General features: G+C 52.7%; 1 protein-coding gene across 4 annotated transcripts in view; it reads right to left on the bottom strand.

The window, feature by feature from the left end:
• Window positions 1-16,682, bottom strand: part of SRCAP (Snf2 related CREBBP activator protein) — a 1,816,344-nt gene that overhangs the window by 146,391 nt on the left and 1,653,271 nt on the right. For all 4 annotated transcript variants that reach the window (XM_078652845.1, XM_078652844.1, XM_078652847.1 and 1 more), the window contains one exon: window positions 8,257-8,439. In XM_078652845.1, coding sequence (XP_078508971.1) covers window positions 8,257-8,439 — 183 coding nt within the window. The remainder of the gene's footprint in view (window positions 1-8,256; window positions 8,440-16,682) is intronic.

Genomic DNA, 16,682 nt, shown 5'->3' with positions numbered 1-16,682 from the left:
GAGACTTCGGTCTCTCAGCACCCGCAGCCTTCGAGCCCGAAGTGTGGTGCCTCAACGCTGACTTACTTGCATGCGGCGGAGACTCTCGACATCGAGATGGTGTTCCTGAAGAGTATCTGGGCCTCTTAGACGGCGACTTTGACCGTGAATCTCTCATCCCCTTTCTCTTCCTAGGGTCAGGAGAGATGGAACATCGCAGCTTTTGACGTTGCTTGCTGGAAGAGGATGCCCTGGGGCCTCCATGGCCACCCACCCGATGACTCTTGTCCTTTTCCAGCAGAGCATGAAGTTTAATGCGTTCCCTGTCGCGCAGGGTTCGTCTGGAGAACTTCTGGCAATGGTGGCACTGGTCAGGATTGTGTGAGGATGGAAGACACACAATACACACAAGTGTGGATCTGCCAGTGCCAATTGATTGTCACAGGAAGGACAATTCCTGAATAAGGCTGGCATTCTGACTGAAAAAAATATACGGAAGTCCACAAAACCAGCAGCAGAAGCCTTTAGAAACCAGAAAACGTCAAATGTTCTGAAAAAATCTCTTCAAAATCAGCTTTAGTGAAAAAACTGAAGAGCTCAAGCTCCAGGATCCTCTCAGAAGGAACCGGATTAAAGAACTGACCTAACTGCCACCTGAGGTGCATCATGGGAGCAGGGGGTCGCCTACAGGTCTTAAAGGCACAGTACCCCTACTCTAATGCCTTAAAGGCAAGGTGTCAGTTTCCTTGGCTTCTTTATACTCTACTGCAGCCTACTGGCAAATGCCTGCAATTACAGGTTTTTCTATGGCAATAAAGCATTGTTGTATGACAAATGTTTACTACTCTCTTTTTCTTCCTTAGGGGTTGGGAGAGTATAAGTGCTACTATGCAAACCTATGTAATTTCAGCATTGTTGCCATTTTGGAAATATTTTAGGCTGCATGTATATGTTTTCACATATGCATATATATGTTTATATATGTATTTTCTATATGCTCCGGGATCCCACACATGGGCGGGGATTATTCATAGATTATGACTATTGATGTGTATCCCCTGGATGAGATCTTCTCCTTCCGGAAGAAGTGGTTGACGTTCCTGAGATCCAAGATAGGAAGCAGGTCCTTGTCCTTCTTGAGTTCCAGAAAGTAGTGGGAATAACAACCACAACCTACTTCTGGGGCAGGAACGTGCTCGGTGGCTCCCTTGGCCAAAAGAGCCAAAACTTCCTGTTGGAGAAGGGCCAGGTGATCCTCCAACATGCGTTGATACTGAGGTGGCATGGCTGGAGGGGTATCCTCGAAGGGGAGGGAGTAGCCCCTTAGGACTATTTGCAAAACCCACCTGTCCACCATGATGGTGCGCCAGTGGGGGAGGTGATGACGGATCCCGTTTGATGGGCCTGATAAGTCATACTAGGAGGATTTGGAGGCTGTTGCAGAGGGGGAGGGGGGGTTGGTGGACTGGCCCGCCCGCTGGCCCCCTGAACCACGGCTTTGGTTCCCAGGTTTGGAAACATGCTGCGACCTGTAGCTCTAGGCGGGACGTAGTGCTGCACCCTTACGTAGCCACGAAAGGGGCAAAACGTAGACTGCGCTGGGTGGCTGGAGAGGCCCAAGGACTTGGCCGTAGCCCATGAGTCGTTGATAAGCTCAAGAGCGTTGTCCGCTTTGTCGCCAAAAAGGCAAAGGACATAGAATGGAGGAGTTAATGTCTCTTCTTTAACCACTTCATCTTTAGTGGATTTTCTTCACAGGAGGATGTAAAATCTTGCCAGGAATTTCATCTGAAGCTTCATTTTGGACGAAATCACAGAACCTCGCTTGATCACTTAATGTTCTTGTTGAAAATGTGGTGTCATTTTTTGGCTTATTAGATGAAGGAAGGCAGTAGACGCACATCTCCTGAGGGTCATCGATAAAAGGTTTTTTAGGCCACAGGAATTGCAGGCCTAGAAAAGGGATAGATCATTTTTCGGCAAGTCTCCCATGATCAAAACATAATACAAATATTCCTCAAGCTAAAACTGAAATTTCAGATCCTCAGCATTTAAATTTGCTGTTAAAGAATGTCCATCTTCAGAAGAGAATGCAGTGTGAATTATGAAAATCTGAAGATGGTATGCGAGAAAGCTAAAGCTGTCAACAAAATACTTGTTTCTGAATGTGTTTTGAAGACAAAAGGCAACTGGAAAGAGTAAAACTCAAATTATTCACTTCACACGACATGGTGTTGTTAATGAACAAGTTACTTACCTTCGGTAACGATATATCTGTAAGAAACAGTAGTTAGTATTAGATTCCTTACCTTAGAATATCCTCAGGCGTCAGACTGGATCCGGAAATTTTTGCGTAGCAGTACCCTTGTGCGTCGGTAGGCGTCGCCTGCGGCTCCGCGTCCGTCGTCGGCATCGTGGGCGCCGTGATGATGTCGTCGGAGTACTTAAACGCCGCCTCCGCATGCTGACTTCAGTTCTTAGACACAGCTTTTCCGCGCCAGAAACGCAGAGCCATGTTAAAAACCAACACTGGTGCCATTGAAACTAGGGCCCTGAAAGGGGATGACCTTAACCCTAGATATCAGTTCGCAGAACGGGGAGGATGGGTGGGGCGGTAAGGAATCTAATACTAACTACTGTTTCTTTCAGATATATCGTTACCGAAGGTAAGTAACTTGTTCATCTGAAAGAAACAGGTTAGTATTAGATTCCTTACCTTAGAATAGATACCCAGCAATACCAACCCCGGTGGTGGGTCTGCGAACCAATAATCGCACCAGAAAGTCTTGGAGGACGGAACGGCCAAAGAAGCCATCCCTCCGGACTTGGCTGTATAGGCAGTAATGTCTTGCGAACGTGTGAAGGGATGCCCACGTAGCTGCTTGACAGATGTTCTGCAAGGGGACTCCCCGCCCAGGCCAGTGCTAGCCGCCGTGGCCCGAGTGGAATGGGGTCGCAGCCCAACAGGAGGCTCCTTCCTCGCCAAGGAGTAACATGCCTTGATACACAAGACGACCCACCGAGAGATGGTTCTCTTGTGCACCGCCCGTCCTTTCTTAGCGCCCATGTAACCAACAAAGAGTTGGTCATCCACCCGGAACTGGCGTGTGCGATCTAGATAGAACGAGATCGCACGTTTTGGGTCCAGACGGTGGAGCCGCTCTTCCTCTTTAAAGGGATGCGGTGTCGGAAAGAAGGTGGGCAAGGTGATAGACTGCTGATATGGAAGGCCGTGAAAACCTTGGGCAGGAAAGAAGGCCTAGTCCGCAACACAACCTTGTCCGGATGGACAGAAAGGAAAGGGGGTTTAGATGAAAGAGCCTGGAGCTCACTCACTCTCCTGGCAGAGGTGATGGCAACCAGGAAAGCAGTCTTCAGAGTAAGAAGGCGGAGAGGACAGTTGTGAAATGGCTCAAAGGGAGCGCAAATCAGAAAAGTAAGAACAAGGTTCTAATCCCACTGAGGCATCACAAACGGAACAGGAGGGAACATGTGTGTGATGCCCTTCAGAAAACGTGTTACAATAGGGGACTTGAACAAAGAAGGTTGATCAGGCAGCCTCAGAAAGGCTGAAAGGGCAGAAAGGTAGCCCTTGATAGTGCCCAGAGCAGAGCCCTGCTGGGCAAGAGAAAGAAGGAAGAGAAGAACCTCAGAAAGAGGGGCAGAAAGTGGATCCACAGCCTTTGCTGAGCATCATGCCACAAACGTATTCCACCTGCAGGCGTATACCGATTTTGTGGAGGGACGCCTGGCTGCCAGAATGACATTACAGACTTCAGGAGGCAAGTCAATTGGCCTCAACTGTCGCCGCTCAATCTCCAAGCATGGAGGTGGAGACTGGACAGGTTCGGGAGGTGGACCGTCCCCTGCTGCTGCGACAGAAGGTCCTCCTGAAGAGGCAGACGAACCGGGGGATCGACTGACATACTGAGTAGCTCGGAATACCAGTACCTTTGTGCCCAGTCCGGAGACACAAGGATGACTTGGGCCCGGTCGCGCTTGATCTTCTTTAGTACTCTGGGCAGAAGTGGTATAGGCGGAAAGGCGTACAACAGACCGCAACTCCACTCGCGACGAAAAGCGTCTCCGAGCGAGTGCCGCCTTGGAAATTCCAACACGCAGAACTGATGACATTGCGCGTTCTCTTCGGTGGTGAATAGATCTAACCAAGGCTCTCCCCACTGCTGAAAGAGGCCTTGCGCCACGTTCGAGTTCAGACGCCATTCGTGATCCATCATGCATCGACGGCTGAGCTCGTCCGCCCAGGCGTTCAGAGAGCCTGCCAGGTGTTGAACCACCAGGGTTACGCCCTGATGTTCCAGCCACTGCCAGAGGCGCAGGGCCTCCTGGCAAAGGGTCCACGACCCCACCCCGCCCTGTTTGTTGCAGTACCACATGGCGGTGGTGTTGTCCGTGAACACCTGCACTACACTGCCCCGGACAGAGGGGAGGAATGCCTTCAGTGCTAGACGAATCGCCCGCAGCTCCAAAAGGTTGATATGGAGCCGGGACTCCTCCGGAGACCAGAGGCCTCTGATCTCCGCCTCTCCCATGTGGCCTCCCCAGCCCTGGAGGGACGCGTCCGTCACAACTACGTGCTCCGGTTGGGGAAGGGAGAGGGATCTGCCGCTGACCCAATCGCGGTCCGTGAGCCACCAGTGCAGCTGTCTCGCAGTGCCCTCCGAGATCAGGACATGGTCGGACAGGTTGCCCTGATGCTGGGCCCACTGAAACTTCAGGTCCCACTGCAGAGCACGCATCAAGCCACCGGGCGTGATGCACCAGAAGGATGCAGGAGGCCATCAGCCCCAGAAGCCGCAGCGTCAACCTGACCGAGACCCGGGATAAAGGCTGAAAGAGTGGAATCAGAGCCTGAATATCTCGTACCCGCTGTTCGGGAGGATAAACCCGAAACTGCGCCGAGTCGAGAAGCGCTCCGATGAAGAGGAGCTTCTGAGAGGGACACAGGTGTGACTTCGGCATATTGATGGAGAAACCCAGCTGGTGCAGGAGGTCTGCCGTCGTCTGGAGGTGGCTGACGACTGTCTGGGGCAAGCCCGCCTTCAACAACCGGTCAAGGTAGGGGAAGACTGAAACCCCTAACCTGCGCAGATGAGCTGCGATCACCGCCATCACCTTTGTGAACACCCGTGGGGCGCTGGTAAGGCCGAAGGGTAGCACGGTAAACTGAAAGTGCTCGTGGCCAACCGTGAACCGCATGACGGGGATGTGGAAATAAGCGTCCTGCAAGTCCAACGCTACCATCCAGTCTCCTGGGTCCAGGGCAGCTAAAACCTGAGCCAGTGTCAGCATTTTGAACTTCTCTTTACGGAGGAAGCCGTTGACGTTCCGTAGGTCCAAGATAGGGCGTAGGCCCCCTTTGCCCTTCTTGGGTACCAGAAAGTAGTGGGAGTAGCAACCACACCCTACTTCTGGCCCAGGAACGCGCTCAATAGCCCCCTTGGCCAAGAGGGCCGTAACTTCCTCCTGCAGAAGTCGCAAATGATCCCCTGATACACGGTGGTTCTGCGGTCGCATGGCTGGAGGGGTCGCCACGAAGGGGAGGGAGTAGCCCCTTCGGACGATTTGCAGCACCCACCTGTCCGATGTAACAGTGCGCCAGTGGAGGAGGTGATGGCGAACCCTGCCCCCCCACTGGCGTCACATGGGCCTGAAAGCACGGACTAGGAGGGTTTCGAGGCGGATGCTGCGGGGGAGGAAAGGTGTGGACTGTCCTCGCCGATGTCCCCGACCGCCGCCACGGCGGTTTCCACAGCCGCCACCGCGTTGGGTATTACTCTGCGGTGCGTGGCTGGCAGCACGTGTGGGGGCGCCCCTTCCTTGGCCACGAAAGGAGCGAAAGGCACCCATCTGCTGGCGCGGGGCCGAGATGCCCAAGGACTTGGCCGTAGCCCTGGAGTCCTTAAAGCGCTCAAGCGCATGGTCTGCCTTGTCGCCAAAAAGGCGACGGCCATCAAACGGCATGTCCATGAGTGTGTTCTGGACATCAGCCGAGAAGTTGGCGGACCTCAACCAGGCGTGGCGACGAATCGCCACCGTTTTTGCCATCGCTCTGCCCAGTGAGTCGGTGGTATCCAGTCCACACCGGATAGAATAACGTGCCGCATCTCGGCCTTCCACAAGGGCTTGGCCGAATTTAGCCCGTACCTCCAACGGGCATTCTGGCAGCACGTTCGCGACCGTATCCCACAGGGAGTGGGTGTAACGGCCCAAGAGGCATGCGGTGTTGGAAGACCGCAGTCCCAGACTCAGGGAGGAGAATACCTTCTTGCCGTATTGCTCATACCTCTTGGATTCCCTGTCAGGCGGAGCCGACGGAAATGCGGTCTGGGAATTCGAAGCCTGAATAACCAGGCTCTCGGGGTGGGGTGGGTGGACAGGAAACAAGGATCGCCCGGGGCCGGGCGGTGGCGTCTGACCACGTTCCTATCTACAGGCGAACCTGTAGCGGGCCTGGACCAAGTGCCCAAAAGAACATCGGTCAAGGCCTCATTAAACGGCAGCAGAGGCTCAGCCGAGCTTGACTGCGGTTTAAGGACCTCAGTGAGGAGGTTAGTCCTCACAGCCGCGACGGGGAGCTCAAGGCCCAAGGCCTTGGCTGCCCACGTCAGCACCACACTGTAGGTTGCCCTCTCCTCCGTAGCCACGGTAGGAGGTGAGACAAAACCAGTGTCCAGCAAGGTATCCAGACCACTGGCATCCCCAAGTCCACCTGTCCAGTCCTCCTGGGACTGACCCTCCCGTGTCAAAGGGTCCTCAGACCCCTCCCAATTCTCCTCATCACCCATCACCCATCTCCCGATATTCTGGGGTGTCAAAGGATGGGCTCGGTTCATTGAAGTAAAATTCTCCAAACAGCGTCGAGAGCGTCGCCCAGCGGCGCCGCTCCGATGCCGGAACCGGATCGAGGGAGGCATCGGGGACGGTGCCGCCCGAAGACGGCGCCGGAGGGGACACCTGAGGGACCGGCGCCCGTGAGGTCGTCAGGTCAACCGGCGACGACCCGGATCTGGAACCGGATCCAGTGGGGGCCTGCGGCATCGGCCCCGAAGGCACCGGCGGCCGAAGCACCCGACTGCATCGGGGCCGAAGCCCCCAACCCTCTAGGGCCCCCAGACAAATTCGCTGGGCCCGAAGGCGCCGCTGAGCCCGCCGGGGGAGTGAGGGACCTCATGGCCATGAGGAACCGCTCGATCTCCTCCGGCGTCGTGCGCGGCCCAGGGACCGGAGGGTATGGGGCTGGACGCGACACCCGCGACTCCGACTGAGCCGCGTGGGCGGTGTCACCCGAACCCCCGGCCGCGTCACGCGAGCGTCGGGGGGGAGGGGGAGTCGGAAGAGAGATGACGTCTCTTCGACTTCTTGTGCTTACCTGACGACTTCGAACCTGAGGAGTGATGTCGACTCTCGGAGCTATGATGGCTCCGATCCCGCGACCGGTTCCTCGACCTCCGTCCGGACCGGGACCTCTCGCGGCGCGGGGCCGACTGCCGGAGTTTGAGTCGCTTGCAGGACCGCTCCCGCCTAGCTTTCGAAGTCAGGGCCCGGCAGTTGGAACAGGTCTTGTCGTCGTGGTCGACGCCGAGATAGTGGAGATACCGACGGTGAGGGTCGGTAACCAACATCAGTCGGTCGCACTCCTCACAGGGTTTAAAACCTGGCATCCCTATCGGCACCGTTCGGAGTCAAAGACTCAAAAAATGATCAAAAGGGGTCAAAAAAGTTTAGTCAAAAAATGACTAAGGTACCACTTTTTCCGGATCTGCGCTGCTGGCGCGGAAAAAAGAATAACTGACGTCAGCACGCGGAGGCGGCGTCTAAGTACTCCGACGACGTCATCACGGCGCCCACGAGGGACGCGGAGCCGCAGACGACGCCTACCGACGCGCAAGGGTACTGTTACGCAAAAATTTCCGGATCCAGTCTGACGCCTGGGGATATTCTAAGGTAAGGAATCTAATACTAACCTGTTTCTTTCAGATCTGAGGAGTAACCACCTTGTGAGTTGGGGGAATGGGGTTGTCGTCAGATGAATTACATCTCTTTGGCTCAAATCTATGCAAATATAATGAGGTAGTTGTGCCACTAATCATACTGAAATGTATAGCACTGCATACATACATTCTTTTACACTACTGCTATGATTTACTAACCTGACAATATGGGATTATTCAAGCAGGTAGATCTGTGAAAGATCAGGTATTAGAAGACACCGGCATGTGTTCAAACATCATTGATCATACTAAATTCACATACCTGTTCCACCAAGGATGCAATTTCCTGTTCTGCCTTTGACATTTCCTCCTCCTCTTCTCTTCCTGCACAATCGTCTGCATCTAATGGGATGTTTTCATTGAACTCTGCAAGCTCAGCCACCTGTTCTGCCTTGGCCTGTGTCGCAGCTCTGATATCCTCTTCATCCTCAGCTTTACAAAGTGCCTGCCAAAAGAGGCATTCAAAATATAAAATTGACATCAAAGAAGCAAGGCTGATACTACACAATGCAACTTTAGAGTGAGAAATACTGCAATTCCACGAACATCATTCCCTAAAAATGTCTGGTATAGCATATAAGTCTTACAAACAAGAGAGCTTAAAACCACTATAAATCCACACACTAGACAGCCTGGCACAAGTTAATTTATCCACAAACCAGCGGGCCTGGCACAACACAATGCACCCACTACACAGGATGAAATGTGTGAGAAGTTGGCCTGATATGCAGTGCTCACTATTCTAGTGATCACTATGTATCATTCCAAACGACCCTTATTGATGATTGGTTGTAAGTCAACCTGATAGACCAGCTATCCTAGTAGCATGGACAAGAGCAGTCTTTAGGCTAAACTCTAGAGGGCGTGTTAAGCCAGCTGTTTACCACCAGATTTACCCTTTGAACACCAAGTGAAAGGACACCACACAAGTTATTATGAAAATAAAAGTATATTTATTTATAACAGTACTACCCTGAACTCTTTATTTGTCAGGGAGCTAAGCACAACACAAAACTCTTAAGAAAATACTTAAAGTCGCACAATTTACACAAATGCCCGAGGGGCACGAAAACCATATACTATACAAGTGGAATGCGAATTACTAGCAGGTAAGTAACTATTCTCAGAGGCTTTGGGATCGCTAGGACTAGACTACTGAACCTTTAGATTACGAGCAGGAGGCCTAGGGAGATCGGGTGCAGAGTGTGCACTCTCACGCGGGATGCGGAACAAAGTCTATGGAGGCTAGTAAATGCAAAGTTAGTGTTATAGGACGAATCCGACTAGGTAGAGCTGAAACGAAAAAGGATCTGGACACTTAGATAGTTAAGCTATGCTGGAGCACCGAAATGCTCAGGTTACCTAGCCCAGGGGCTGCGGCTGCATAGGGTTCAAAAGACGTCAGGAATCCTCGTTGCAGTCTATGGAGCCTGAAAGAAGAAGTTGCTGGCAGGCGACCAGTGAAGATGGTCGATGTGATCCAAGCCTGGATCGATGAAGATGGAGACCTGTAAGCAGAGGGGACCAAGTTCTGAATCACTAGCCAGTGATTAGGTGGGCACCAGGATGGCACCGGGCGAAGTCACCTCGACCAGGTGAGTGGGCGATGCTGGGCTCTGCTGTCTCTCGGACTAGGAGGCGTTGTCGGCGACCAGGATGGAGGTGCGAGCTGTCCCACGGTGGTATCTGCTGTCGACGTCGCTGGACCCAGGATTGGGGCAACAAGTCTTGGCAAATGCAAGCCCATGCGGTGGACTCAAAATGGCGTCTGGAGTGGACCAGGAGGGTCCGGGGTGCTCCTCTGTTGGAGGGGAGCAAGGGCCAGTCTGGAGCGACCAGATCAGCGGTGTTGTCGTCGTGGTTCGTCGTCAGAAGGGCCACTAGCCAACGGGCAAGTGACCTGGACAACGCGGTGAGCAGCAAAGAGCAGAAGGGCCCCACGCAGATCTTGTGGATGCTGGGGGGCTGGACTTCGGTGCTGGAGCTGCTCAGGGTTGGGGCTTCTCAAACCCCAAAGCACTCACTCAAGGATCCCTCGGTGGTCGTGCTGGGCAAGCGTCGTGCAGTCTTGAAGATGGCCGGTCCCTCGAGGTCTCGTCACACCCACGAATCTCAGCTGGGCTGATGATGCAGGTAGAGGTCAGAGGTGCCAGGGAAGCCGGTTCTCGTCGAGCTGGGCAGTCTTGATCCGGAGGAGAGACTTACAGCAAACCGCGATGCTTGGTTGGTGCCTGCTGCTGCAGGGTGACTACTCCTTAGTCACAAGGGAGAAATCTTAGGAAGAAGTCTTGAGTTCCTTTCGTAGAAAGTAGTTTCAGGATTCAAAGATGATCTAATTTGGAAGGGGGCCTGCTCCTACCTTTATCCTGAGAAAAGGGGCTGGCACGCGACTAAGTCCTGCCCTATGGGTGGGACTAGGAGGGGGGTGGTTACACCCCTCTCCTTTGTCCGGTCTCTCCCTAGCTCAGGGGCTGGTGTGCCCCAGGAACTGGTTTGAGCCGGCATATGCACAGTGAGCACCGGGGTGCCACTTGAAGTCACCTTCCTTTCAGCCCTGCCTACCTGGGATACACAAAATCCTGTCTGGGATGGTGCTAGCACCGCCCCTGACAGGAAACCATTTGTCCAGGCCTCCGTTTGCTGGAAGGACTCCCAGCAGCAGGAGGGCAGACTGGTGTCTCGGTGGCAGCATCCCTTTTGTGGAGCTGAGGCTGTGTTTAACTTTAACCGGGGTTACAGCTACCAACATGTCTTCTCCCTCTAGAGGGGTGGAATGCTACCCCCGTCGCCAGAACTGGCGAGGGGGTAGTATTCCAAAGCGTATGACACCTTACACGACATGTTTAGATAATGTCAGACCAAAGTTACCATAACCGCGAGGATTATAAGGCACTTAAGAGTATATGGTCTGACACTATCATGGAAACGGCTAAGGGATAGATCCCGAAGGCCGCAGACAGGCCCAGCTCATGCCAGAGCACTATCTCACACGATTCCAAGCACTCTGCCTCCAGGATTGTTAAGGCCTGCCATAGGAGTGACTGATAGGAGATCTGTGTGCCCATTCTAGGTTTAGATAGAGGTATACTATATCTAAAGCATGGGGTGATTACACCACCTTGCTCCCAGCTGTCAAGCAGCCAGTTGTGTCAGTTTTGGATGGCCAGCCAGGGGTGGCATAATACATGCTTCAGCCCCTGGTAGGCCCTGGGTACACCTATGCCCTGGATACCCAAGGTATACTGTACAGGGACTAATAAGGTGACTCAGTATCCAATCAGATATGTACCTAGGGTACATGGAATCCATTTTAACAGAGAGAGCAGTGGGCCTGGGGTCCTGAATAGCAGGGCCCCAGGTCAACTAAGTCAGAAAACCAGCAAAACACCAGGCAAAAAGTTGGGGGCAACCATAGTCAGGGATCTACCTTCCTACAAAATGGAACTCAAAAAATTACACCTGGCCAGCCTAGGACAACAATCCTGTAGTCTGCTGACCCAAATTGTATCTGCTGAAATTCATAATTGTTTTCATATAAAAGGAAAGGATTATGTTACTTAGCCTGCAAACATCTGTTGGTTGCATGCAATGCTGTAGATTCGCATGCTCCGAATACTGCTGACATCTAGTGTTGGACTTGGACTGCTTCAACTGCTTTTATCTTTGAAGAAGTATTTTGAGTCACGAGGTATTGGCGAAACCTTCTCCACTTATGAATATGCATAGGCATCTATCTGGAGCAAACACTTGCTTCTGGAAAGGCAGTTTGCGCAAGTGTATATACAGCACCATATGAAATGAGCAGATGCTTACATGGCAAGTAACATCATTTGGTTGTAGCATGTGTGGCTGCAGATACAAATGGGTTGTATCAACAGTTAAACTGTACTTCCCTAACCTGTGGCCAGTCAGTGGCTGGTGCAGAGGTCTGAATCAAAGTCCTTAGGACAGTTTGACTGACTCTAGTGTGTTGCTGTGAGAAAGTGGCTCTATATATCCTGGACCAAGATATGGTACAGGGTGTATAGAGTCCACAAACCCCAGAGGTATAACAGAGGTTAAAGCCAGGTGTGACCGTACTCTCTAAAGAGGTAGCTTGGTCGAGCAGTAAGGCAGCACCAGAGGACAGTGTAAAGCATTTGTTGTACACACTCAGTCAGCAAAAGGTTTCACACACTCAAAGAATGAACTCCAGGCCAATTGTTTTTATATCAAAGATATAGTTGTTTTATTTTTAGAACCAACAGGTATCACAAATATACTGTTCTCAATATGAGAGGTCTCAGATCAGTACTTTGGAGAAAGGCAATACATTTTGTAAACACAATAGGTACAGGGGTTGCAGTAGGCAACACAATTCTAAACACAATTTAGCATTGAGTTCAATGGGTTTTTCTATATAAATACAGCTGATTACTTTGTAGATTACTCACAGGCTCTGGGTACCTGGTTGGCAGGAGTCCAGGGCACACTCAGTCAAAGCACATCAGCAGTTCAGCAAAAAGTGGGGGCATCCCAATGCAAGAAAGATGGCACTTTCTCAGAGTTGCCTTGTAGAGTAGCCACACAATAAGCTTTTTGAAGGTGTGTGTAGCTGACCAGGTGGCAGTTTTACAAATGTCAGCAAAGGGTATATTCCCAAGGAGAGCCATAGTGGTGCCCTGTTTGTGGGTTTAGTGAGGTTGGTGGAAGGGGGGGGGGGGGGGGGGGGTTATTTAGGCATATAGGTAGCAGCACTGGATGCATATGACTATCAACCTGGCTATATCAGTCATCGTTTTGATATAGAACAACCTTTTTGAGGGCTGTTGAAAGGCAACGAAAAGTTGTTGTGTCTTATAGACGGATATCGTCCTATCTATGTAGTACATAAGAGCATGCACAACACTGAATTGTGTGTGTAGTGCTTTCTCAGCTTCAGAGCTGGGGGAAGACGACTGGGAGCTCAATTGTTTGGTTAAGGTAAAAATGGAACACAAGCTTCGGTAGGAATTTCGGTTTAGTTCTAATGACAAACCCGTTATTGCGGACTTAAAATAAAGACTCTTATTATTAAGAGCCTGTTACTCACTAATATGGCTAAGCGATCTAATGAGTACTAGGAAGACAACCTTTCAGGAGAGGAATTGTAACGGAAAAGAGTGTAGTGAATGAAAGGAGAGCCTGATGATGGGAACGTACGAGCTACTTACCTTCGGTAACTATGTATCTGGTAGAGATGATTCTAGCCGTAGATTCCTTCACGTAGAATTATCCCCAGGCGTGAGACTGGATCCAGAAACTTTTTGCCACAGCATCTCTGGGTGCCGGGGGCGGGGCGACACCCTGTGACTCCACCCAGGCGTCTGCGTATGTGACGTCAGCAAAGTCACATTGGAACCACCCCGGCGCGCCTACGTCAGTTTTCTTCAGAGAGCTTTTTCGCACCACAATTCGGAGCCACAGACAAAAAACTGCGGGAGCATGGGAACAGTGTGCGAATGAGTAGAAAAAAAGAGAGTGGAGACAAACTACACCATACGGAACAGTGCAACACCGTAGTGTCCAAAGGCAGGGGCAGAAGAAAGAGCAGAGCCCTGAGCAGCCACCCTGCCAGTACACAGACAGGCTTCCCCCTGAGACAAGGAACATGCGTAAAAAGCCATGATACAGGTAACAGGCCCACCACCCCTATCCAGAAACAAGGAAGGTGAGCCAGTCCCCAAGACAGGCAGGAACACAAACCTCCAAGCCACGCCAGCATAGAGGGCAACCACCCCCCAAGGAACAAGGGCAAGGCCTGGACAGATAACCCCTACTCGGAGGTTAGCAGAGGGGCAGGACCCTCAGCAGCAAGAGGAAGGGAAGGGAGGGAGGACAGAGATTGAAGGCAACCCCCCCCAAACTTGGAGTAGCCAGAGCAGCGGGGCACAGGAGCACCGTAACTCCATTCTCCAAGGAACCAAGAGGAGGAATGAACCGCAACCAGATGGAGCCATCCGTCAAGAGCAAAGAAGGCATTCACAGGAGACACAGCCCCCCACCGGGAGGCGAGTCCCAAAGACCAACCCAAAGGTCGTTGCAGAACGGGGAGGAAGGGTGACCCGTAAATGAATCTGCGGCTAGAAACGTCTCTACCAGATACATCGTTACCGAAGGTAAATAACTCGTACATCTGATAGAGACTACTAGCCGTAGATTCCTTTATTTATTTATTTATTTGCGGGTTTATAACGCGCTTGAAAAAACTCCCAAAGGAGTATCTCCGCGCACTAGAAGCGACAGTGGCATAAAGATGGGGCAGTAAATCCTGAACAGAGATTCATGTATGATTCGATCTAAGCCAAACTAATCAGATGTTAACCAAGAAAGTTTTCAGTTTTTTTCTGAAGATAAAGAGGTCAGAGCACTGTCTCAGCAGAAGAGGAAGTTTGTTCCATAGTGTTGGGCCCACCACTGACAGTGCTTTATCTCCCCGTCTGACCCTTTTAATCATGGGCACCCTCGGAAGGAGCTGATTACTTGACCTTAGGGCGCGAGTGAGGGCGTAGAATAGATACTCTAGCAAAACCCACGGGGAAGGAGGGTCTGCGAAAGGACCCCACCAGCCTGGACAGAACAGAAGGTCCCACAGGGGACCAGATCTGCGGGCCAGAAGTGAAAACTTCATCCCCGCCAGGCAAGAGGAACCCCCACAAGGAGAACACTACCGACCCAGGGAGGGTGTAGGAGGAAAAAGAAGACTACGACGGAAGAGGCCTGTACCCTCACAGTAGAAGAACCAAGGGCAAGGCTAGAGAGGCCGAAGGACCTCACTCCCATACAAGGCAGCAGAGCTTCCATCCAATGCCCCGACAGGACGAGGAGGAAGAAGAAGCCCAAGGAAATGAGGGAAAGGAAGGCGAGTCCCCTCCAGATGGAAGGCAACAGGCCAGCCAGAACAGCTCCAACAGTCATAAGCTGCCAGAAGCAAGAAGAACAGCCCGGGGCTCCAGAAAGACCGGGCAGTCTACGCCTGACAAGGGAGCACTCCGAATCACGCCAGCCCTCAGGACTGGGGCAGGAAGGGGACAAAATGCCCAGCCACACCACTATCAGGGGCCGCGCGCACCACCTCAGAAGCTAAGCAACATACAGGAACGCCATTGAGAACCGGCACCAGACGGCAACCAGAACTCCCTAGCAGAGCACAAGCTATATAAAAAGCTACCACTACCCCACATAGGGTACGTTAAGTCCCAAGACATGGGAACGCTCTTTGGAAGAACTTCAGCAGTAGAGGAAAAAACAAAAGGGCCTCGAGAAAAACACTCCTGCAGAAGCCTTGACAAGCAGCCCAAGTAAGCTGAAGGCCTAATCTCAGGGCCAAGTCTGCGAAACAACTCCAGCAACACACACACACACAGGCACAAAGGGCCATCCAGCAGTCAATAATGCTTAAGTCCCAAAGGAGGACTCAGTGGCCAGAAAACACACTCCACAGTCTGAACAAGTGGCCTAAGAAGGCCCAGAACCAGCCCAACTCAGCAGTCACTAAGGAGGGGAAGGAGGAGGATAAGGCGGAGGAGGACCGAGCCCTGCCAGGAACCTTTGGATAGCGGAGTCAGCCAGGGCATGGAACAACAGGCTACCGTCAAACGGAAGATCACAAGCTGCTCCCGAATATTTTCAGGGAACACGCCGTCCCGAAGCCAAGCATGGTGACGGAGGGCGACTGAGGAAGCCATGGCCCGGCCCAGCACCTCCGAGATGTCCGGAGCGGAGAATAAACGCCGCTAGCTCCTGGCCATCCACAGCATGATGCCGCAAGTCCACCTGGACCGTCTCTTGGGAGGCTGCAGATCCCAAAGACTCAGTCAAGTACCACAAACAAGAGGAGGCCCTAGCCAACACACATAAGGTGCTAAGGGCCCGCAGGACAGCGCTGGTCGAGGCGAACATGTTGCACCCCCTAGAGTCCCGCCAGCGGGCCTCCCGGGACGGAGGAGTCAACAGTAGTGGCAGGGAGGGAAAGGCGGTCCTCAAAAGCGGACTGGCAGTAGAGGGGTGGATAGAAAGGCCCGCCGGGTCACGCGACGCTGGAAGATGCCGGTGCAGAAGGTGCTGAGGCAACGGATTCCCTGAAGCAGAATTCCTCCAAGCCACCGTCAGGGAAGAAAGGAGCGAACCGTTGAAGGAAGTAAGATCTCCCTCCCACCAGAGCCCTGGTGGAGAACCTCCAAGAGATGGACCGCCGGAAAGTGAGCAACCGGGTCACCCATGCGCAGAATGCCCACGGCCGAGGACACCGCGTGAGCAAAGGCCGCACCCGCCTCCGTCGGGCCCCGCAGTGGAGAAAGCAGCTACTCCGTGGGCGACGGCTGCAAACTAAGGCGGATGTTCCCGAAGCCAAGCGAAACAGGCAAGGGCCAGACCTGAAAGTCAGAAGGAACCGAAGAATGAGGGACCTGCCGCTCCTCCGGCGAACACCTCTGCCTTACGAAGGGCGGGGAGCCGCCCTTCGACAACGGCAATGAAAAGGATACCACACGGCGACCAGTCTCCGGGTAGAACGACACCAGTATACATCCTGCCTCCGGAGAAGGAGCTTCCGAAGACTAATCCACAGCACGACCCCTGTGCGGAGCAGCAGAGTCCACTGCCTGAGGCAGGAAGTCGACACCATCAAGCATCACTGGACAGGGTCCCTCCAAGTCACACCGCACCGGG

The sequence above is a fragment of the Lissotriton helveticus genome, chromosome 7 (assembly GCF_964261635.1).
Source record: "Lissotriton helveticus chromosome 7, aLisHel1.1, whole genome shotgun sequence".
Taxonomy (NCBI): domain Eukaryota; kingdom Metazoa; phylum Chordata; class Amphibia; order Caudata; family Salamandridae; genus Lissotriton; species Lissotriton helveticus.
The sequence above is the reverse complement of the archived record's forward strand: the minus strand, read 5'-3'. Positions and strand labels throughout refer to the sequence as shown.